The sequence below is a fragment of the Ambystoma mexicanum genome, chromosome 2q, assembly GCF_040938575.1.
Source record: "Ambystoma mexicanum isolate Mex_15411 chromosome 2q, UKY_AmexF1_1, whole genome shotgun sequence".
NCBI lineage: Eukaryota > Metazoa > Chordata > Amphibia > Caudata > Ambystomatidae > Ambystoma > Ambystoma mexicanum.
Window position 1 is genome coordinate 152616202 of NC_090924.1, and position 23232 is coordinate 152639433.

Consider the following 23232-nt stretch of genomic DNA (forward strand, 5'->3'; position numbering starts at 1 on the left):
GGTTAGCACAAGAAAGTTAAATGGGGAGCCCCTAGGGCAACACAGCAACAGGCACTTATTGCCAATAACTTGTTAGACATGATAACTTTAAAAAGACACTATGGAGAGTCTTAAAAATGACACCCATAAAAAGAGTTAATGAATAGGTGAGTGTGGAAAAAGGATCCCACTCAATGAGGTATTAATGAAAAATATCCCACTAGAAAAGCAAAAGGGTCTGGGGTTGAACCAGGAAAGGAAGATTTACCAGCTCTGTGGAAATCTTACCTAACAACTATGTAACTGGACTCCAGTCTGAGCCTGAACGGTAGGTTATTCAATTTTTGCGCTGCCATCATAGGAACCGCCTTACCCTGGCCATTTGAAATCTTATATGGTGGGCATGTGATCTGTCCCAAGTTCTCTGATCTCAAAGATCCCCAGGGTACATAGTGACTAATCCAATCCTTCACGGGGGCTTTCCCTAAGACATCTATGAACTAGTGTCATAGTTTTTGTAAATGCCAAAAGAGCGCTTAAAAAAAGGTATAAACATACCAGTTTGACAATGGTTCTGTAAATGTCCTCCCACTCAATATCTTCTGCAGTTTGAGACCAGATCCAAGTCTGAACTATGCTACGTTTTCGAACATGCAGCTTAAGTGACATCTTTCCTTCAACCCCACCTCCAAGATAACCGTTCAGTAGTACCCTCCCCACCCCACCTTCATATTCAAGAGGGCATTAATTGTACCAGTGTGTATATATTAGTTCAGTCTTCGTCCAATTAATTCAAAGGCACCTTGAACACATCCAGTGGTGACTATCCTTTGGCATTGCTCCAAGAAAACAAATATGCATATATTGAAGTGGTGGTAGGAATGCAGCGAGCTAGACATTAAATAAAAGAACGAGGGGGACACCCAAGATTTAGGACACACTGAAACACTATGTTCAGATTCTCACAAATTTCATATTGGGTACAGTTCCACATGCTTAACCATGTGTAATCACTAAAAAAAAGTTTAACACGAATTGAACGAGCACAGTGGATACAAATTTGATGGGTGCTTTAAGGAGGTAATCCGCGTCATTATTCAAGTTGATGAAAGAAAAAGGTCTAGAGGGGAGGGGGAGAGATGCTAAGCCAGAATTCTGCAAAATCTTTGATAGGTCACAATGCATGGTATCTACTTCTACTGCTGTGATGCCTATGGAACAATCACATTCTGACTTCTGGGATAAGCTGAGCCAGGTTTGGTCGGATGATCTGGGTTATGCGATTTCGCATGGTGAGTAGGGCGGACTGCTCAACGTTGGTTTCAGGTCCAGACTGGAAAAGAATTTGAGGTTGATTAGACAAAGGATTTTAGAGGGATATTATTGGAAACCTGTGCATATGGTTGTTTGGGACTGTTGGATGATACTTGCTGGGGTTGTGGTGGAGGTAGGGGCCCTTTTCTGCATGTGCTTTGGAACTGCTTGAATGCGAGTGGGTTCTAGGGAAAAGTTTAGAATTGGGTGGATGTGGTGCTGAATATTGAATTACCTAGTTTGCTTGCTCAAGGTGTTTTGTTGCCATTTGACAGGAGATGTGAGGTTGCTGGAGAATATGAGGAATGGATCAATAAAGCATTGGTGGTTACGTCAAAGCCGATTTTAAAAGTTTAGAAAACTAGAAAGAAAGCATGTGTGGAAAATTGGTTGGTGGAAATGCAGGTTCTGCCCAGCTATGCGAAGGTGATGTTGAATAGAGGCAGGGAGGATATTTATCTTGAGTTGTGGACAGCGTTTAATAGTTGGTATGGCTGATTTTCGTCGCTGGGGTGCTTTGTAGATGATGTAGGGAAGTAGCTTTGTGTTGTGGAGGTGAGGGGTGGATGTGTGTGTTTTGTGTCGTTGGGGCTTATTTATGAGGTTTTTATGTTTGTTGGTTGCATTAATATGTGATGTTATTCTTTATTATTGCTGGTTGTTTAACGGTTTTGTAAATGACTAAGACATGACCGATTGTTGGTTTTATGTGAAACTGATGCAGTTTACACACAAAATAAATACTAAATGCAACCTATGCCAATCTTATCCCAAAGTAGTCTCAGTGGCACTCAAGAATATGCTAAACATTTTAGTTTGAATTTGGGACTGAAGCTGAATTTGCAAAATCTTTGCTGACACAAGTTTCAACATTGGCCTGCAGTTGCTTGTGGCAGAGCGAAAAGAATAGATGTGGAAAAAAGCTAATCAAGCATATGCATGTTCCATAAACGTTCACACACAAGTTATTAATTTTACTGCATTTTAAACAAAACTACCATATATACACACACACAAGATACAATGATGGTAACAATTCCATGAAGGTGAACCAAAAACCATTGGGGTAAGTTATTTGAATTAGTTTTGAAATTACAACACTAACATACTGGTAGGAATTATTTTCAGAACTAACTGGGTGTTCCAAGAGGCCAAGCTAGTGAATGAGCAAGGTTCTTTTATTTTTTTTAAACACTTGACCTTACCAACCTCTGAGCTGTTTGCATTGAGGTGCAAAATGCTATGTATAAAAAAGCATTGCTTTTCTTTGAGAAAAGGCTTGACATTTGAGCTAATTTTCATACCCACAAAGCATCGCCCATTCGACTACTAACTGCAGGTGCACTTAAAGTGAGGGCTACTGGGTGGCACTGTGCGCAACTTTGCTTTCACATCTCAGGTGCACATTTCTTTCAAGCCTTTTAAACACACCAAAATGTTGTTGGTGTTTGCTAAATACACACCATCCACAAGAATTCAGAGTATACTGCACTGATGATTCCTAATAAGGATGAAACATGTATGCAGCTGCCTACATCTTTAAGAGCATCTGTTTTGGGTTGGAAAATGAGGTGTGTAAAAAAGCACTGCCCCGTAGACGAAGACATTTTCCAAGAGCAAAGGCTTGACTTTTGAGCTAATTTGAACCACCACAACACATTGCACATCTGGCTTCTAAATACAGGCGAACTTCCAGTAAAGGTTACAGAGCGGTGCTGTGCTTTGCGTGACTTAGATGAAATGGCTTATTCTACAACCCCAATTCTTACATTCTATGGGGTTATCCCGGGAGGAACCCTAATCCAGAACAGCTAAGGGTAGTAGTTAGAAAGGAGACTATACGCTAATGCAATCTATAGGGGCAAGGGAGGGAAGAGTGGAAAGTATGCCCTGCTCCCTTACATTTTGCAAACAATCAATTAGACCCATATAAGTTATAAATGCAGAGGGCACTCACCCACACCATTGATCCGGTTGCAGGCAGTCCAGGGGGAGAATTTGAATCTGGTTTGGGTCACAGTATGTGGCAGTTCCAATTTCTGGAGCAGATGCGGTTCCATGAGACCCGGAGTGGAACATGACACCAAACCTGGACAACTACAACTGCTTCTACCACAATGGAGGACGCCAAGGAAATAGCAGGTGAGGCGAGGCAGTGAAGACAACCCAGTAAAGGATGAACAGGTGTAGGACTTTGCAGCAGCTGAAATCGTGCACCATACAGTCCACTCTTCAAGAGAACAGATGCTTCAGGTGACAATGTTTGTGTGCCAGAACCTGAGTATCTGCAGAGTCCCAAGCTACAACCTGGCTCAGCATCTGCTGCAGCAGAGGTGCCTCTTCAATGGATGGGCAGGGACACTTCCAAAGTCCACCAAAGGCAGCATGGCATTGCAGGACGGGAGACTGATGAGATCCACCAGTCTAGGGGAGGAAGGCACAGACAAAGGTCTTCCCAGGCGCTGTAGATGAATTAGTGGACCCCTGGTCATTGGCCGTGGAAAATGTTCCAAACACATAGAAAGGATGTGGGGGAGTGGGACCCATGAAGGGGGTGGGCAAAAAGGACTAGCTTAAAGCAAGGGGTGAGGGAACAAGACCAGCAAGTCGAGGAGGTAGAGTGTGGATAAAGGGGGGGGGGGGCATGCAACAAGGCCAACAAGTGAAGAGTTGCTTACTGGAAGGGGTAGCTCATCACCATCTTCTGTCCTTTGTTTGGTTGAGGGGTGCCAAGGGGTTGCAGGTTAGAGTGCTTCTTAGAGTTTGGTCCAACTTCAAGATGCAACACCATAGGATGTAGAATGCAGACTTTTACGGTGCAGGCAACTTTAGGATGCTTCACGGGATGGAGGAACTTGAGCTCCAGCGACGGTCACCCTATGTAGATGAAGGGCGATCTTATAGACAAGGTCACAGAAGCTTCTCTAGGACAGGGTCCCTTGATTTTAGGGGTCCCTTGATTTTAGGAAGCTGAAATCACAGGAGAAGGAAAGTTATGGCATAAGCTGGCTACCACCAAAGGTTCTGGCTTGAACGTGGCACAGCAACATCTTTGGCGAGGTACTACCCTACGAGGGGAGCTGGTCATACTAGGGTCACTTCGAAGACTCTTGGGGCATGCAACCACAAGTAGCAAGACTAGTAGGTCCCACTAGCCAAAGAGCTAAAGCACCAACAAGGGTCTTCCGAGATCTTGCAAAGGAGCAGGGCTTCACCAGGCCAGTGACTGCAGAGGATGCAGGTCCACTGCAGAAGTCATCCTCGGGTTGACGGCATGCTGCTCTTTGTCGTAGGATTCGTGGCTCCAACGTAGATCTGAAGAATGTCTACAAGAGTCCTCCTCTTATCCATATTTGGAGCTGGAAGCAAGCCCACCAATGGAAAGGATCTGCCACATTCAAACGTCCAGTAGTTGTCCAATCAGGGACAACTACTGGTTACACATCTACCCATCAGCAGACTCTTTGGTAACAAGGGGTGTGGAGTGGGACAAGACAGTCCCAGACCGCTCCGTTGGGCTCAGACACAAAGGCTCAATAGCCCGCAAATGCAGAAGCTTTCCGGGGCAAGTGCATGACCTTATATGGGATTTACTAACCTGTGGGGGAATGAAGAAGGCCAAACTAAAATGAACAAAGGCCAAAGAAAAAGTGAAAACCCTTGTGGTCTTTTAGGGTTCAAGCCATCTTTAGGTGCCATTTATGGTAATAATAAAAGTGCACAACTAAAATAAATAACAGTAAACGTACCACCAGCCTTTCTTAGGCACATAAAAAGTGACCAAAAGATGAAGGTATGGGGCTACTAAGTATTGTCAATCAGCAAAAAGAAACCCTTATTTTTGCTGATTGGGGATAATTAGTAGCCCCATATACATCAATGGAGGGAAAGGTACAAAAGAGAAAATCTTTCCCAACAACTACCAAAGACCTTTGTGAGCACATGAGGTGCCAATGCATTTTCGCTATTACAAAAGGTAATACTGGTAGTGTTATGTTTGGTGCCTTGAAACCTAGAACTTTTCTGTGACTGGGGAACATGGCAATAAAAATGTATGAATCTTTCATGTCTAGTGTTGAAATGTGTATCCTTTTTTCAAGATGAGAATGACTTCCTGAAGTGTTATTCTGAACTTTGGGTGTTTTGCATACTTTTGCTGCACTCAAGACTAGTACCAGTTTTTTTAGGGGTCTTTTTGGAGCTAAAAAGGAATTAAGTAAATGCCGCCGTTTACCTGGTGCTAAGGTACAGGAGTAATGGTGTTCTTTAGTAGAAGGACCTTCATTTCCTTCTTCAGCAGTTGTGTGTTCTTTTGGCATTCTTCTGTCCAGCAGAGGTAGACTGCATGGAGGATGAAGTTACTTGAAGTAACCCTTGGTTACTGTGTCTAACACCCACAAGTCTGATGTTCTGTCTTCTCATGCGTGGGTGAAATGTTCTATGTGTCCTAGGAGGTGTATGCGAGGGGACTGGAATTTGTGAGTAGTTGCTTTGAAGAGGACGGTTGTTGCTTTGACGAGGAAGATCTTTGTGTGCGCTGTCCTCTTTCCCTTGGCTTACCTCTACACGTTTCCAGAAGGTGAAGAGGATGTAATTTGCGGAGCCTGTGACCCTGAATAAATGACCTGTTCCCATCGATGTCTGGTTGGTTGTGTATATGTTGTGTGCCAAAAGGACCAGAGTGCCATGATCCTTTTTGGCTCTCTAGAGCCTCATCAACTGCAGTTCTGAATATGTGCCTCCTCTATGAGTTTGTCTAGAAGAGTGGCTTGCGTGTCTGGTTTGTCTTGTTTGAAAGCAGTACCTCAGCCATCAGGGTTTGAAATTGCTGTGAGCTATTTAGTTCCTGCTTTTAGCCTAGGGGAGTCTGGTTATCTTGAAGCCAACAGCTACCTGGAACTACTTTTGACTCCTCACAAACGTACAAAATTTTAATAAAAAAGGTGTAATTTGGTCACATCTAGTACATATTTAAACTGAAAAGCTCCTAGCTAATGACCAAAGAAAAACCCATTTGGAAGTGTGATTTTCGGGGCGCTGTGTACTCTCGCCTGGTAGAATAATATGAAAATATACAAGATCTATAGTACACAGTTTTCGTCGTGATCAAATGTGCACCTATTTAACAACTCTTTGCCCTTTGAACGTACATAGATTTATTGTTTAGCTACGTTTTAACATCTTCCCACATACAAACAACTTGGACTTTTGCACAAACTACCTCATGACGACCAGTTATGTTGTTTGTGTAGCCAGACATTAGAAACCGCTCGCCACCTCTTGACAATGCACCACTTTAGTATCCTGTTATGTAAAGAATTACATTTGTTTTGCACCTACTGTGTATATTATCACCACAGACCAGTTTTGGAGCTCCATATACGGGGCAAAAGCATTTGTGATTTCAGCAGCAGCATTCCATGTATGGACTGAAGGGCAAGGTTTAATTGCATTGCCAAATGGATGAGTTTGTAATTTGCTAGATTTGCACATTTTTTACAATATTGTTATGATTATGTTTGGAATTGTATTACCTTGTAGAAAGGTACAATTTATATGTCTAGTACCATGTTTAGTTTTAATGGTAGTGTGAAAGGTTTGTTGTTTAACCATATGCACTAATAAGATTCTTTTTTTTTTTTAAATAACTAAATTTCGACAAGCTGTCGGAGCTGGGGATTGGCTGCAAGGCCTTTTCTGCCAGCACCTCTGTGTGGCTGTTTGGGGTCGGCTCTGGCCCCTGCGTCTGAAACCTTGGCCTAGAGTTCTGAAAGTTTCAGCGTGGTCTCAGGGTAAACCATTATCACACACCGTGTATGTATGTAGCCGGGAGAGTTTTAAATTGCACTATGGACAAAACCTAAGCAGTGTACAAGTTTGGTTATATATGTATGAATATAATCCCAACCTGCTCTCCTTACTGTACACCTAAATGCCATAGCAGCCGCACTCACTCAGCGTCATCTGTGTAAAACTATCTTTAGATCTCATTTTTAAAATTTCTTGTGGGTCACTGTACACGTAGGATGTGACAGAAATGTCCGTGTTGATGCCCATTTTTTATAAATTCGAAAAAATACTCAGAGCCAACTACATCATGAAGGACTATGCATAGCATGTGAATTGACGACTTACAAGCCCCAGAAACAAATGCTCAGAATCTGAAAGCTACAGGGTTTTTATCTGTGCTTTGAAAATTTACAGGAATTACATCGCAGGGAAAAGTTCTACTAATGACCTCCGGTAAAAAGTTTTGCGGAATAGCTCGACAAGTCAATTTTCTTTTTTCAACCAATGTGCTGGTTAAAAAGGGAGGCCAAAACCAAAGTCGCAGTCCTTTTTTTTTTTTTACATAAACGTGCAGCAGGGTGAAGACCCCAGTCGCCGCCTCTTCACCCCCACAATGATTCAAGGCATCCTTGAATTACAGTAGCATTAAGAACATGTACATTTAGCAAAAAAGGCCTTACATTTTCTTAATATAGAGAAATATTTCCATTTCAAGTTAATAAATCAATACTTACTAATTTCCATGTCACTTAGAGCTGCTTTTAATCTCTTTTGTAAACTCTCTTCAGACTCTGTTTTCCTGTCTCTTAATCTTTTTTCCTTTATAGAAAATAAAAAACTTAAGATAGGCTAACTTCATCGCTTTTCGAGAAATGAAAACAAGCCTTTCAAGTTAGTACGCATATACAGTTGATCTTTTAAACAATTCACAAGTGAAAGACTAAAGTAGCAATAGGGATTCACAGATCTTATGAAAAGTGTACATCAAGTCCAGTTCTTAAAAATTCAAGTTGCTATCTCTCCACGTCAGACCAAATGTATAAGGAATGAGTGCCAAAAATTGGACAGCGTTTAGCACTTTCATATGTTTTAACACTAGTAAAATTACAAAATTGCTACAGCTACACATTCAGTTCCTGTCCCAAGTTGTGATAAAACATTTTGGCCTCTGATGGAACATTAGTTTAATGTATTCCTTAATGAAAAAAACCTTGTTTGCCTCAAAGGGCACAACACAAACAGCTGAAAGGGATGTGTATCTACATTTTAAACTGTAACCATCTAGAATGGGGAGAGATTTACGGACAGAGTCCCCAAATGTAAATTGACTCCAGGAATAGAATTACGCTTCAAGAGAAACGGTTACTTCAAAAGAGGTATGCATTATTATCAAGAAACAAGTGGCTGAAAGACGATGTGGCTGCTTTACAATCAGACCTGGTTAGGGGTGTGGCAACTTTAATAAAAATGCAAGGGTGTAATAAATGTTCACATTTTGCAAGCCCATCACATCAAATCAGGATGTGAAATAACAGGATTACACTGACCACTTTTTATGGGCTCATTACAGAGTACCCAGGACCCTTGAGAGATGGGATGAGTGAAATGGCTTTTTAATGAACCACTATGTGAAAACGGAGGGGGAGGAGGGACATTATAAGTGTTTATAAATCTAGCAATAGACAGAAACACCATGACTTAGCAAATAGAAAACTTTGGGTTAATGGTTGTTTGGTGGCCCAGAAACGCTCTTACGAAGAAGTACTTTAGGCAATAGAATACCACCTTACACATTGCTTTTATCTAGAGAATTGGAGTTTATGGTCAGAGGTGGAACCACACATTCAATCATATCACTGGTCCGTTTCAGCGAAAAGATTATAGAAAGAACAGTGTCGGAAGGACAGGAAACTAGAGCTTGGCGAATGCATGAGAATACTGTAGTGGGTCACTGCATGATGACGTTACACAATCAAATCTCGATGTTTAAAAAAGGTAATTCACTTCACGTAGCTAATAACATACTTTTCTTCTCTTACATTCATTCTCAGGTTCTTTCTTTCAGTGCACCTCTTTCTCTCAACTAGTTTATTCCTTGATTTCCCCATCCCGGAATGAACAGTGTAGCCTGCTCTGCTGTATTGGATAAGGTCCGTCATCTCTGGTATCACACTGGGGCGCAGCAGGAATTTTCACCTCAACAAAGTAACTTACATGGACTTTCTCTTGACTTTTTTACAACATTAGGGAGTATTAGGACTCACTCACAACAAAGCATGCACTTCGCATACATACAGTTTAAGTTCTTTATTGTAGACTGACGCCCCACAACTCCCAGCATGTAACTGCTGTGTGCTCATAATCAGCATCTCAGCATCACTTTTACTCTGGTGTACCCTCACTACCACGTAGGCAGACAACAGGTTCACGGCCAAACCTTCCTCTTTCCACTCGTTTCACTCACCTCCTGCAGATGCCCCAAGAATGATTTGCGCCATTGTATTGGCCTCTGAGAGACCTGTAAAAAAACAGGCCCTTTGTAGTGCAGTGAGTGGGCAGAGGAAATCTACAATCTCACCACAGCAGTTGGCATAATATTTATTTCCCCTGCGCCCAGGGTCGTCTCCACATTACCCAATGGAGAAGAGTACCCAACTGACCTGCTGATGAGCAAGAGGGGGACCAGCCTTGTGAAACAGCCTCTGAGATTACTGTGCACTGGAATGGTAGGTACAAGGGCAGGCAAATATTTGGCCTTGGGGGTGAGTCTTTAACGTCCAGCCATCTATTGGTAGGCATCCCAAGCCTTTGGTGTTCCTTAAAATTCAACCAACTGAAAAGGAATGCATGTTTTGTCTTGAGCCTAGAACCTCTTCCAAAGGCCCCTCCATCTGCTGGTGGAGAATGGGACAGTTGATGGCACAAAATGTCCATAACCTGCAGAATTCTTTCATGGAAGAGCTGAGGAGGAAAGAGCCTCCGTTCTCTCCACATCCCTCATCTATTGTGTGGTGGAAGTGTAGGTTGAGGTGAAATCCAAGGACCAAAGGCCAGTATCTGTAGGGGCCTGGCCACCATGGGTGTGATTAGCAATGCTGGGATGAAGGACGAGGAGCCAGGGGATTCGACGGAGCCTGCAAGGCCAGTGAAGTCTAAACAACCTTGAAAGCAAGTGTGCCAACAGCCACTGCACAACAAAAGCTTGGCATTGCCTATCTGCATGCAGCACAGTGTTCTCAAGCAAGCGTGTCAAGGGATACTTCTACTTTGAGGTTCAGTGCCTCATGTGTGACTGAACATGGGTGTCCAGGTGCTTATACCTGGGGTAATTATGAAGGGAGTTTCCCACATTTTTTTTGCCTCGAACATCCTGTTGAAGGAGCAACCCAGTTGTATGGAGTTTTCCACTCCGGACAGCTGCATAACCTCCCCATCTCAACAGTAGCAGTCTCTGGGATTTCCAGACCCAGCATTTAAATTACCAACATTCTGTCTTGTAGGTTTGTAAATTAATAGTATTCAGTATATGTAATGTCAAATATATTTTTTCTGAAATAGGTTTTCAATGGTTATGTATTTTGCTATGTTTTTGATGTTTATTATACCTTTAACTGTATGTATTAAAGACATTTCTATGACATGAAATACTGTGATTTACGCTTTAGTCCTTTTTGTTAAATTGGTTACCAAGTTCTGATTTGGTGATAAGGTCTCATTTAGAAAGTAGGCTTTCTGCAGTAATTACTTCGTCTGTTGTGAGTGACTGAGGCTCCCAACTGTCCTTTGTATGTTCTTGGAGCATACACATCAAGGAGTAGGGTGGTGCAGGGACACCCAAACAAATGCTTCCATTGGTTGTCTCATGACACCGAAAGGTGTAGCCATTTAATGGGTTCTACAATGAGACTATTCAAGGTAGAAAGATGGCTGAATGGGTATTGTGTTCTCTACCAGCCTTGCCCAATGCAGCAGAGGCATCTTATTTTCCATTGGTTTGTCTGTCAACCACGTTGCAATCCTCTAAACCTTTAGGCTGTCTGTGCACTATTTTGCATACCATCACTTGAATGGGAGCGGTGTGGTTATCCAGTGGCCCAAGGAGCATGGACTAGCTCCCTTCCAAGTTTGCTACACACACACACACAAGAGGGAATCTGTGTGGGCTCTGGTATGGCTGGGGAGGCAGAGCTATCTGTAGGCTCTGGTAGGCTCTTGGTGGGTTATCTGGGTGCAAAGTCACATTGCCTCAAACCCATCCCTCCTCAAACCCATCCCTCCTCACCACCCTCCAGACACCTTGGCTGAGAGCCAGAATTAGTCCACCATAGCAGTACATATAGAGAAGCACTCGTTTATTTTTTTTTTTTTAAACGTGTTTATTTTAAACAGGCAGGTTATGGCAATACAAAGCTTAATCACTTGCGACATGTAGCATACAGTAATACCATTTGACGCTCCTCCCACCCCACCCTTCGGTCTCAAGTTCCTTCTTCACGTCCCTGTAGGGGGATCTCCATCCTGAATAGTTCTCCTGGCCAGTTGGGGCTTGAAAGACAGGGCCGGGAACCTTTGGTCAAACTCCAATACCGGACCCCAGATGTTGTGAAAGTGATGCAAAGTGCCTGCCCCGGCAGCTGTCACCTTCTCGGCAATCAGGATGTCCCAGACTTTCATCCACCAGAAAGGCATGAGAGGGCCTTCCGTCGTTTTCCAGGTGCGGGCCATCACATTCCTACCCGCAAGTAGGCATTGCGATAATAGTTTGGCCTTGGGGCCAGACCTTGGGTAGATCCCGGGGATCGGTGCTTCAAGGAGGATAGGTTCGGGGGCCAAGGGCAGTCGCACCCGAGTGATGTCCGCTATCATCGCCAGGCATTGTTTCCAAAAGGCTTGGGCCTTGGGGCAGGACCACCACATGTGGAAGAAGGAGCCTATTTGGCCGCATTGCCTCCGGCATTGAGGGTTGATCGTGGAGTTCATGTGGTGAAGTCTTAGGGGAGGGAAGTACCACCCGAGGAGGATCTTGTAGGCGCACTCTCGATTCGTGATCCATGATGAGGAGGTGTGAGCCCGGGACCAGATGTCAACCCACTGTTGGTCTTCAATCGGATGGCCCAGGTCTGCCTCCCATAGGGCCATATACTGGGTCTTGGAGGTTAGGAAGTCCGTTTGGAGGCGCTTGTATAGAGTAGATATTCTTCCTCGGGGCGGGAGCTCATTGAGGGTCAATTCGATGGCTGTGGGGGGACGAGTAGCCGCCGGGCGAGTCTGTGGGTGGGGGCACCAATGGCGTAGCTGGGTATATGTGAATCTATCTTGTTCATGGATCCTAAATAGTTCTTTGCATCGCTCAAACTTGCAGGGTTGGCCCCCTTCAAAAAGTTGATCCAGGGTCTCTAGGCCTCCTGCAATCCAGGCCTTAAAATTCCGGGGAGACAGACCAGGAGAGAAGGTCGGGTTCATAAAAACTGGGGAGAGGGGGCTGAGCCCCGTCGGGATCCTCTTCTGTTTCAGCGCCTTGTCCCACACCGAAATGGTGTGTTTGGTGGATGCCAGAAGATTCCGCCACTGTCGCCGTTCCGGAGGGGGGGGGGCACATGTGGGAGAAAGCGTAGCGGGAGGGATAACTGCGCTTGTTCGAGGTCCACCCATATAGGGCGGTTGGTGAGGACTTGCCATGATTGGATACAAGACAGGTGAGCCGCCATTTGGTATTTCTGCAAGTCAGGGACCCCGAGGCCACCCAGTTTCGCGTTGCCCAGCATCGTGGATTTAGGGATCCTGGGCTTTTCCCCCCTCCAAATAAACTGCAGCATTTTCCTCTGTAAGCGTTGAAGGGCTGGCGCCGGAAACGGCACCGGGAGTGTGGAGCATGCATACAGAAATCTCGGTAGTAAGTTCATCTTACAGGCTGTAAAACGGCTCATCAGCGATATCTCCTGTGTCGCCCAGCGTCTCAAATCTGACTCCAAGTTTGTAAATAATGGGGGAAAATTAGCCCGATAGGTCTCGCTTGGGTTGGCCGGGATCTGAACTTCCAAGTAGCTAATTCCTTTGGTCGTCCATTGTATTGGGCACAGCGGAACCAGGGCTTCTCGGTCTTCTCGGGTCAAACCCACTCCCATGGCGACTGATTTCTGGTAGTTGACTGTGAAGCCTGTGACCCTGCCATAGCTCGTTATCTCAGCCAGGGCTTGAGGGAGGAGCGGGGTTTCGTTATAGTCAGGAGGACATCATCTGCATAGAGGGCCAGCTTGTGGTGTGCCGGGCCTGATTGAAAGCCTTCGACTGCAGGGTTCAACCTAATCCGCTGGGCAAACGGTGCCATAATTAGAGCGAAGAGAAGTGGCGACAGCAGGCATCCCTGTCGGGTTCCGCAAGTTAGGTTGATGGGGGAGGAGAGGGTGCCGTCAACTCCGAGAAGGGTTTTGGGGGCTTTGTAATTTGCCAGCGTCATAGTGCAGAACTCCGGGCCAAATCCAAAAGCATCAAGGGTGAGCCTCATGAAAGTCCAATCCACTTTGTCAAACGCCTTGGTCGCGTCCAGGGCCAGAAGCACCAATTCCCGGGAATCTCGGGAGGCGAGTTCCACCAGATCCAAGGCTCTTCGAATGTTGTCGGCCGTGGAGCGGTGTCTGAGGAAGCCACTCTGATCCGCACTGATTATCTCCGGCAAGAATCGAGACAGACGTGATGCCAGGATTTCAGAGTAAATATTAGCATCTATGGTGAGCAGGGCAATGGGTCTATATGATGCAGGGTTCTTCGGATCGCCTCCAGGTTTAGGTAGTAAGACCGTAATTGACTCCTGCACGGACGGGTTATAGTGCCCGTGGTCCTGAACGAGTTAAATAACTGTACCAAAGGTGCTAATAGTTGGGGTTTGAAAATCTTGTAAAACCTGGTTGTATACCCATGAGGGGCTCGGGATTTAAGAGCTTTTATTGCCTCGTTCACTTCTTTGTCAGCGTAATGGACCTTGCCTCGTTGGTCCCGCAGGCCCACAATTGTATTGTTCCTCTTCGCCTTGGCAAGTTTGGCCACTAGTAGCTTATTTGCTTTGTTGTTTTTAGCATAGTAAAACTGTTTTGCTTTTGCCATTTGGTGGGCAGTGTATTCGGCATAGTGGGCCTCGATTTTTTTTGTGCTACCCGGATGGCCCGCTGAGTTTTAGGGGTCCAGCCCTTCTCCTTACGGGTCCTTTCTGCATTTTTAAGGTCTTCCTCAAGGCCCTGGCGAGTTTGACGCTTGTGTCTATGATCGGCCGCTCCTTGCGCAATCAGTTCACCCCGCACTACTGCCTTCATTGTGTCCCAAGTGTTGGCGGTAGAGGTGTCCTCACTGGGGTTCTCCTTAAAGAAGTTGGAATCGGATCATATAGAGTCCATCTGCGCTGTTGGGGGGGGTAAGCTGGTTCCTGCACCCGGATTTCCAGGGTCACCAGTGCGTGATCAGACAAGATTCTGGAGCCAAAATTGTCACATTGTTGGTAAACGTGAAGATTTGTGGGGACACTAGGAGAAGATCTATCCTGGAGAAGGTTCTGTGGACATAAGAATAAAAGGAAAAGTCTCTTTCGGATGGGTGGAGTACTCTCCATGAATCCACCACCCCCAAAGTTCTAAATAGTTGTAGGAGAGCCAGGGCTATGGTGAGGTCTCCGGCACTGGATGGGTGTGACTTGTCTTTCGTGGGGTCCGGGACCCCATTGAAGTCCCCTCCAATCACTATCTGGCCTTCCAAAAACAGGGAGAGTTGTACTCAAGGATTCATAGAACTGCCCTGGCCTGAGTTGGGTGCGTATACGGAGATTATAGAATAGAGTTGTCCTAGTAGTAGGCATTTCACTGCCATGTACTGCCCCTCCGGGCAGCTTATAGAGTCTAGAATTTGAGGGTTCAGTCCCATCCCAAATAGGATAGCTGTGCCACCCCTCTTGGAGTTCCCAGACGCGAAAAGTTGCTTTGGAAAGTTTCGGGAGAGCAGGCGGCTATGGTCTGCCGGCAGCAGATGGGTTTCTTGTAGCATAGCCACAGCTGCACCGTCATTCTGAAGCTTCTGTAGGATGGACTTGCGTTTGGCGGGTGAATTTAGTCCCTTGACATTCAGGGAGACGAACCTCAGAGTTCGATGTTCTGGGGCCAGGTCCGGGGAGGTTGACGAGTCCTGTGGGAGAGGGGGATATGTAGAGGGATCAGCCATCATGTTGCGGAGTGTGTAGCCATTCCCCAACCTGCCTGTGGGGTTTTTTTCTCGGACCGCCAGCGGGAGGGCTGATTTTTAACCGAGGGTGGCAGACCTTTTGCGGGTCTAATGCCTCCCTTGGCTAACGGGGCCATAGAACAGTGTGTAGCCAACATGGCTAACCTTATAGGTAATCTTAGTGGTTTGTTCCAAGGACTCCTAGATGGACTGTGCCTTGGAACCAGGCATGGGCCGTGGTATAATGCCCACTGCTTAAATGATGAAGCTTATCTGTGTTCCTGAGGGTGCAGATCGGATCATGGAGCCGGGATCGAGGTGGAAGCTCCATCATGGGGTCGCATCCGCTACTTCCTCTTCCGGAAACTGGAACCCTCGACCAAGAGTCTTGTGTGGGATTAGGGGAGGCCACCAGGTTTGAATCAGCCGTTGCTTCGGAGGGCGGGAAAGACGAGGGTTTGGAAGCATCTGGGCGCAGGATGTCGGTAGCATCTTCCAGGTGGCTAATTTTCCTGAGCGAGCCCTTGTAGGAAAATTGCAAAGCTGTGGGAAAGAGCCATCTGTAGCGGATTTTTTGAGCCTGAAGGGTGGTTAAGGGGCGAAGGGCTCGCCTCTTTTGAAGAGTAAGAGGAGAAAGGTCCTGGAAGATCTGGAGGGAGGTCCCTTGAAATGTAATTTCGCCTTTAGAGCGGCTTATTGCCGAGATGGCTTCCTTCGTAGTAAAGAAGTGCACCCTAGTAATGACGTCGGGGGGGCCATCCGATTCCACTCCGCGTCGGGGGTTCAGCCTGTGGGTGCGATCTAGGAGAAGCAGTGAATCTTCGAGGTCAGGGAGAAGAGATTGGAAAAAGAGGCCCACATATTCAGCCAACCCCTTGTCTGGGGTAGAGGTGGGAAACCCCCGAATGCGGAGGTTGTTGCGCCGGGCCCCATTTTCGACGTCCTCTTGCTTGTATTCCAGGATGTCGTACTTGTCCTGCAATAGTCCGATTGAGCGTTGGACCTCAGTTAGCGCGGAGGCATGGTCTTGGATATGATCCTCAACAACTCCCACTCTTTATTCAACCTCTGAGACTATCTGTGCTTTCCAGTTTAGTTGCGAGTTCCGCCATACAAGAGCGAAATTTTGATTTGATATCCGCCATGAATTCACGTATATCTTCTTTGGTCGCCAAAGGTCCCTTGTTATCTAGGGATTCCCGTGAGATAGAGAGGCATGAATCTTGTTTTTTAGCTTTGTCACAAGCGGTCAGCAGAGTTGCTATGTCCGAAGACTTGGTGGTCTTTTGTTGCTTGGACATCACGCTGGTTGTCAGCGGCGGGACAATGGCCGCCGGCAGCGATGTAGAGGTGAAGAAGAGTTGCTATGGGAGCTGCTCATGTGGCCCCCAGAGGCTAAGAAGCCCTGCCCATGCGGGATGTAGGCCTTATCCGCGGGCAGCAGGACCGTGGGCCGGGGCGCCCCAGGAAGAGCTCAGGGAGAAGAGCATGCGGGCTAGGCCTACCTTAAATCTCTCAAGGGGCTCCTGCTGAAGGCTCCCGCCGCTAACCGTTGGGGGGAGGGTCTCCCATCTCCGCTCCAGGAAATTGAATCGCTTCTAGTGCCATTGCATATGTCCATGGGCCCGAAGGTAGGCCCCACCGAGCACCCGGGGGGGGGGCCACTAACGCAGCCGCGTAGATCTCCGTCCGCTGGATGTGTAGCTGTATCGCGGCGTGGGCCGGGTCGCCCCAGAAGGAAAAGGGAGAGGGTGCACAACGGGGCCGGTGCATGCGGGGCTCCTCGCCGATTCCAGGGGGGGGGGGCCCGGGCAGCCCTCACCAGCCGATGGAAAGTCCCTGCTTGTCTGGATATCCGGATGTTCGTCCGTCCCCTCCAGCTCGAGTGCTACGGGGAGGATCACCTCCGACTCCTGACTGCGGACGCCATCATATGTGCGCCCGCCATCTTGGATTCTCGGAGCGGCAGGGTGGGTGGGGGGGGGGTCACCGGGATTAAGGCGACGAGTACGGACATAGTGCTCCCTCTCCCGGCTTTCATCTTTGAGCTGCTAGTGCCCCATCGGTTCCGATCCACATAGCTGGTGTCGATGGATCGTATAGGCCACAGGAACCGCACAATTTTAGCTGTAGCAGCAGGCCGTCCATGGGCGGCTTTATAGGAGCGACTGCATCGCGTCGGCTCCAAGCCACACCCCAGAGAAGCACTAGTTTTAAATCTACAGAGTTCTCCTCCCAGAGTGCCCAAATCAGGCGTTTGTGGCACCTTGAAGTTAGCCACTATAAAGGTTTGCTGGGCACACACACTCGTTGGACAACACCCAAGAAATCTTATTCATACCTATGAGAATAAACATTTCTTACTCTCCCTCTTGCCAATGTCTAAAAGGCATCTGACCAAGAAGCATACAAGTGTTCCTACCACCAAACAGCTTGTGGAGAAGAACCCTTCATGACAGGATGTCCTCCAACACAAAATCATGCCAAAAATGGTCCGGTGCATGGGGATCCGTGAAGGCAAAATTGAATTTTCAGGATGCGCAGCACCAAAATTCTGGCCCATGGGCCATAACACAAAGGGGCAAAATGAGAAATTTAGAAACACAAAGGAGCACTGCTGCGCTTGATGTGCACATGCCATTTGTGCATAGAAAAGGACCGACACAGGGCCAGTTGCATGCAAAAGGGGATGCTACTCAAAGTTGTGGTCACATGCACCAGGAATGGTTTTCGCTTTGTAAATCTATGCTGTTCTGGTTCTGACCCCCAGCGACGTCTCTCAATTATGGAGGAAAGGGATATCATTTGGGATCATTTTTTAATCAGTCATTCCCTCATCGCCTGCCACAAAATGAGAAACGGGCAAATATAAACAAACAGTTCTTTCAACTGAAGACAAGAATCAGTTTTTCTGACTAAAATGGTAACACCAAGAGCAAATCAGCTTACCAGAGCCTCAACAGACGGAGGAAAAACAGATATGTAGATGGGCTTCAAATCAGTTTTCTTAATATTCTTCACACCCTGAATATCAATATCCAATACGCAGATCTGATTCTGTGCCTGCACAGCCTGGACTGCAGCTTTGCTAGATAGAGACAGAACACAAGAGCACGCTATATTAAAAGAGGCTACATTGATTTGGAATTACAGTGTGTGCTGAAAAATGTTAGCTTTACTATTTTTTTCAGCTTCCGGTGGTTGATTGCAGAGGCCAATGATGGAAAAAACAATCGGACATGTAGTATATTTAAGGAAATAGCACAATAGAATAAAAGAGCGAAACTGCTCCCATTACATAGATAAATAGGAGGGAGGTGCATCCCCGGACCAACCACTCAGGGCAGGCATTCAGAAGGAAACTGACATATCACACTCCTACTTAACATGCACCAAGAACACTAAGCATCACAGCTACGACATGCACACAGGGTAGCATTCAAGATACTACAATAATGACTGCAACAAATATGGCCTTGCATATACAACAATTGTGCAAATCACTTCTGGACAAAGTGAAAAAAGAATAGCTGCAAAGTCGAACATCTCTGCATGCCCTTCTTGAGGTGGTCACAGTCTGCTTTGTCAGGAATAATGGGCTATGAATATTTGGAAATTACGGCTTTTGTTTTTTCCACAGTAACAAAAGCAGGATATTCCTCCAAATCCAGGTCAGATCACTGGATGCTACCATAGACCTTCATGGTCTATTCTGCAACATCTCCCCGGGAAAGATTTTATGAATAATTAGTTACCTGTCGGGCAGAAAGAAACATTTGCTGGTTTGGCAAAAGATGGCCAATTAAATGTAGCATTTCTGTCCTGTGATGGGACACCCACCCCCTGACAGACTCTGCTTAAACGGCCAAACAATTAGATTCTTTTGAATCAAAATCAGTTACTGCACTTTAGGAAGAAAGTGAGAAATTAATCTATATTTTTTATATTTTACTGTTCATGTCCAATTGTACTTTTACATGTGTAAGCACCCTAAATCCAGTGCTTCAATGACTCATGGCAATGGCGGGCATAAATCGGAGATCAGTGTGCAACCAACAGCCAAAATCTGGAAGGGTCGTCATACTTCCGAAGTAGATCAAGTGAGTATCAATAGATGGGACCATTTTAGGACCTGAGGCGCGTGGGCTGTATGCAGCAGAAGAAAGTAAAACGAGAGCCAGCCAATTAACAGGACGCACACCAAGTCAGCAACCCGAAGCGTATGGAGGAGAGACGCGAGAGACACTGAAACAGCCCGATAAACCCAGAGAAAGTGAATGGATTATCGGATTGCCTGAAAGTGTATGCCGGGTCATAGAAACAGCGCGAGAGAGGCAAAGTGAAATACTTGAGGTAATTGGAATACATGAGAACAATATTGAAAACGGGTCGCTTGTCGGCTTAGATGTCCAGTGCATACTTGAAGCTCAACCCCTCCAAAACCGAATTCCTACTCCTCACCAACACCACTGAACACCCAGACATAGCTGTCAACCATGAACTCGGAGGGCTTCACACCCAAGCTCACCTCCTGTGTGAAGTCCCTTTGGTTCCACATAAACAAACACCTCTCCTTCAAGACACATAGTTAAGAAAATTACGACAGCTTGGTATCACATGTTCCTCCTGCAACAAGTCAAGCCCTTCCTCCCTCTGGACAGCTTTACATCCACTGCTCAAGCACTGGTCCTATCCCACCTGGATGAGGGCAATGCCCTCCTCGAAGGCCTCCCATCATCCTCCCTTGTGCCCCTGAGAAGACCAAGTTACTCTCTTACCTGGTAACGTTCTTTCGATGGGATGGTCCGACGACGTATTCCATATCTATGACAGTAATCACCACAGCTGTGCTGCTTCGGAAAATCTTTCGGCGTCTGCGTCCTGCGTCGATGACGTCGATATGCCACCCTCGAGGACCTCCTCAGACGGCCGACGTCACTGGATGTAATAAGTAGGACGCACGACGCCGGTAGCCTCAGTTGTAGTTTTCTCCCCAGAACGTGTGGCACCAGTCTTCTGCCAGTCTGACCACACAAAGCCTTGCGGAAATGTAAGCTGCAATCGCATAAGAAAATCTGTACCGGGGAAGGCAGAGAGGGAGCTTTATGGAATACGTCGTCGGACCATCCCATCGAAAGAACGTTACCAGGTAAGAGTGTAACTTGTTCTTCTAGGGGATTGGTCCTCCGACGTATTCCATATCTATGACAGACTCCCAAAGCAGTACCAATGCAAGGAGGTGGGAAAAGAATTTAGCAAAAGAAATTTAGAATGCCCAATCAAATTGCGGAGCAAAGGACCGCCTTGCCAAAGGCCAGATCCTGCCCATGGATGGAATCAAGGGAGTAGTGAGGTACAAAAGTATGGCCCGAAGCCCAGGTGGCTGCGTCACAGATGTTACGAATAGGAACAACCCTCTGTAGGGCAGTAGAGGCAGCCATACCCCTGGTAGAATGGGCCCGCAAGCCGACTGGTGGGTCCTTACACGCCAAGTGGTAACACTCAGAAATAGCCAGAATAATCCAGCGAGACAAAGTCTGCTTAGTGACAGCTTGTCCCAAACGCTTACCAGCGTAACCAATGAAGAGTTGATCGTCCACTCGGACCCAGGATATGCGTGAAATATAAAAGCTTAAAGCCCTCCTAGGATTGAGCCTATGGAGCCTCTCTTCCTTACCAGGATGTGGAGGAGGATGAAATGCCGGAAGAACAACCTTCTGGCCTAAATGAAATTCCGACACCACCTTCGGAAGAAAGGAAGGACGAACTATAAGGACAACCCTGTCCTTATGAAATACACTGAAGGGTGGCTTAACTGAATGTGCCTGTAACTCACTCACTCTACGAGCGGAAGTGACCGCAACCAAAAATACAGTTTTAAGAGTTAACAGTCTCAAAGGGCAAGAATGCAAATACTCAAACGGAGCACCCATCAGAAACTTGAGGACAAGGTTCAAATCCCAACCAGGCACCTGGAAAGGTGACGGAGGGAATACATTAGTGAGCCCTTTTAGAAACTTAGAAATTAAAGGAATTTTAAAATAAGAACACTCTTCAGACGAGCGCTTAAATATGGACAGCGCCGCCAGGTAACCTTTAACTGTACCCACTTGCAAGCCCATGTGGGCTAAAGAAAGCAAAAAAGACAGAACCACAGGAATGTCACATGCAAAAGGATCCACATTCTTAACCCTGCACCAGTCGCAGACCTTTCGCCAACGGCAACGGTACAGGGACTTCGTTGCGGGCCTTCTGGCCGAAAGAAACACCTCAATCACGTCTTCAGGGAGGTCCCAATCCTTATCCCTCAACCTTTCAGAAACCAAGCATGAAGGTTGAGGGATCTGACCTCTGGATGGAGAACCTGACCCCCCCCCCCCCTCCCGTGAGAGCAGATTGTCTCGGTAGGGAAGACGACGTGGAGGGCAGATGGACAAGTCGAGAAGGTCTGGGTACCACGTCCTCCAGGCCCACACCGGAGCAATGAGGATCATCCGGGAACCGAACATTCGTAACCTCTGCGGCACTTGCGGGATGACGGGGACTGGAGGAAACGCGTACAGCAATGGGAAAAACCACTCCACCACGAAAGCATCTCCCAAGGCTCCTCTTGGAGGAAATTCCCACAATCAGAACCTTTCGCACTTCCGTTTGACACTGGAGGCAAAGAGATCCACTTGAGAGGTCCCCCCAAAGGGCGAAGTTCTCCAGAAGAATCTCCTGAGTCAAATCCCACTCGTGAGAGATTGCACTCTGCCTGCTCAGCGCATCCGCCGTCTCGTTTTCCTCTCCGGCCAGATGAACTGCCGAGATCGAAACTTCCTGCTGGATTGCCCAGAACCAGAGCTGCATCGCCTCCCTGCACAGAGGAAGTGACCCTGCCCCCGCCTTTTTGTTGAGGTAGTGCATGGCCACCCTGTTGTCAGTCAGGATCAGGACATTCTTTCCCCGCACAGTCGGCAGAAATGCAGGGACCAACGACCGCCGACTGTCAACTTGTTGGCATGAGCTCCCCATCCTGTGAGGGATGCGTCCGTCACGATCGTCACCTCTGGCCAGGGTAGCCAAAAAGGAGCCCCCTTCATCAGATTTCCTTCGACGGCCCACCACAGAAGGTCCTGGGCGACCGAGGACGGCACCTGACTGAGACCACTGGAGCTTGAGTGCCCATTGCAAAGATCTCATCCGCAACCTGGCCTCTGGCACCAGAAGAATGCAGGATGCCATGAGGCCGAGCAATCTCAAGAACTCGAACGCTGGGAGACTCTGGGCAAGCTGAAACTTGTGCACCCTCTGCTGAATGTGATGAGCCCCCACCTGGGAAGGAAAACACTGCCCCAGTGACGTGTCGAGCACTGCTCCGATGTACTGGAGCCTCTGAGTTGGTGTCAAAGGTGACTTCTTTAAGTTGAGGGAGAAGCCCAGCTTGTGGAGGGAGTGGCAGGTGACTGACAGATGATCCAGGACTTGCTCTGGAGAGTCCACCGTGATCAACCAATCAGCCAGGTAGGGGTAAACGTGAATCCCCCTTTTCTGAGATGCACTGCCACCACTACCATGAGCTTGGTGAAGACCCTTGGGGCGGAGGTCAATCCGAACGGCAGGACCCGAAACTGAAAGTGCGAGTCGCCAACCACGAACCTCGGGTACCTCTTGTGCTTTGGAAGGATCGGCACATGAAAATAAGCGTCCTTGAGGTCGAGAGACACCAACCAGTCCTGAAGTTGAAGGGCCTGGAGGACTTGAGAGAGAGAGTAACCATCTTGAACTTGTCCTTCCTGAGGATTTTGTTCAAACCGCTCAAGTCCATGATGGGTCTCAATCCCCCGTCTTTCTTGGAAATCAAAAAATAAGGGGAATAGCATCCCTTGTTCCTCTCCGCTACAGGCACCAGTTCTATGGCACCTTTCTCCAGCAGGGATTGAATTTCCTGCGCAAGGAGCGGAT

At 47.0% G+C, this 23232-nt stretch overlaps 1 protein-coding gene across 3 annotated transcripts in view; it reads right to left on the bottom strand.

Moving 5' to 3' along the window:
* The window catches only part of GUK1 (guanylate kinase 1), a 345694-nt gene that overhangs the window by 35985 nt on the left and 286477 nt on the right, over positions 1-23232 (bottom strand). For all 3 annotated transcript variants that reach the window (XM_069647070.1, XM_069647072.1, XM_069647071.1), the window contains exons 5-6: positions 18235-18373; positions 7818-7902 (exon numbers count right to left, since the gene is read on the bottom strand). In XM_069647070.1, coding sequence (XP_069503171.1) covers positions 7818-7902; positions 18235-18373 — 224 coding nt within the window. The remainder of the gene's footprint in view (positions 1-7817; positions 7903-18234; positions 18374-23232) is intronic.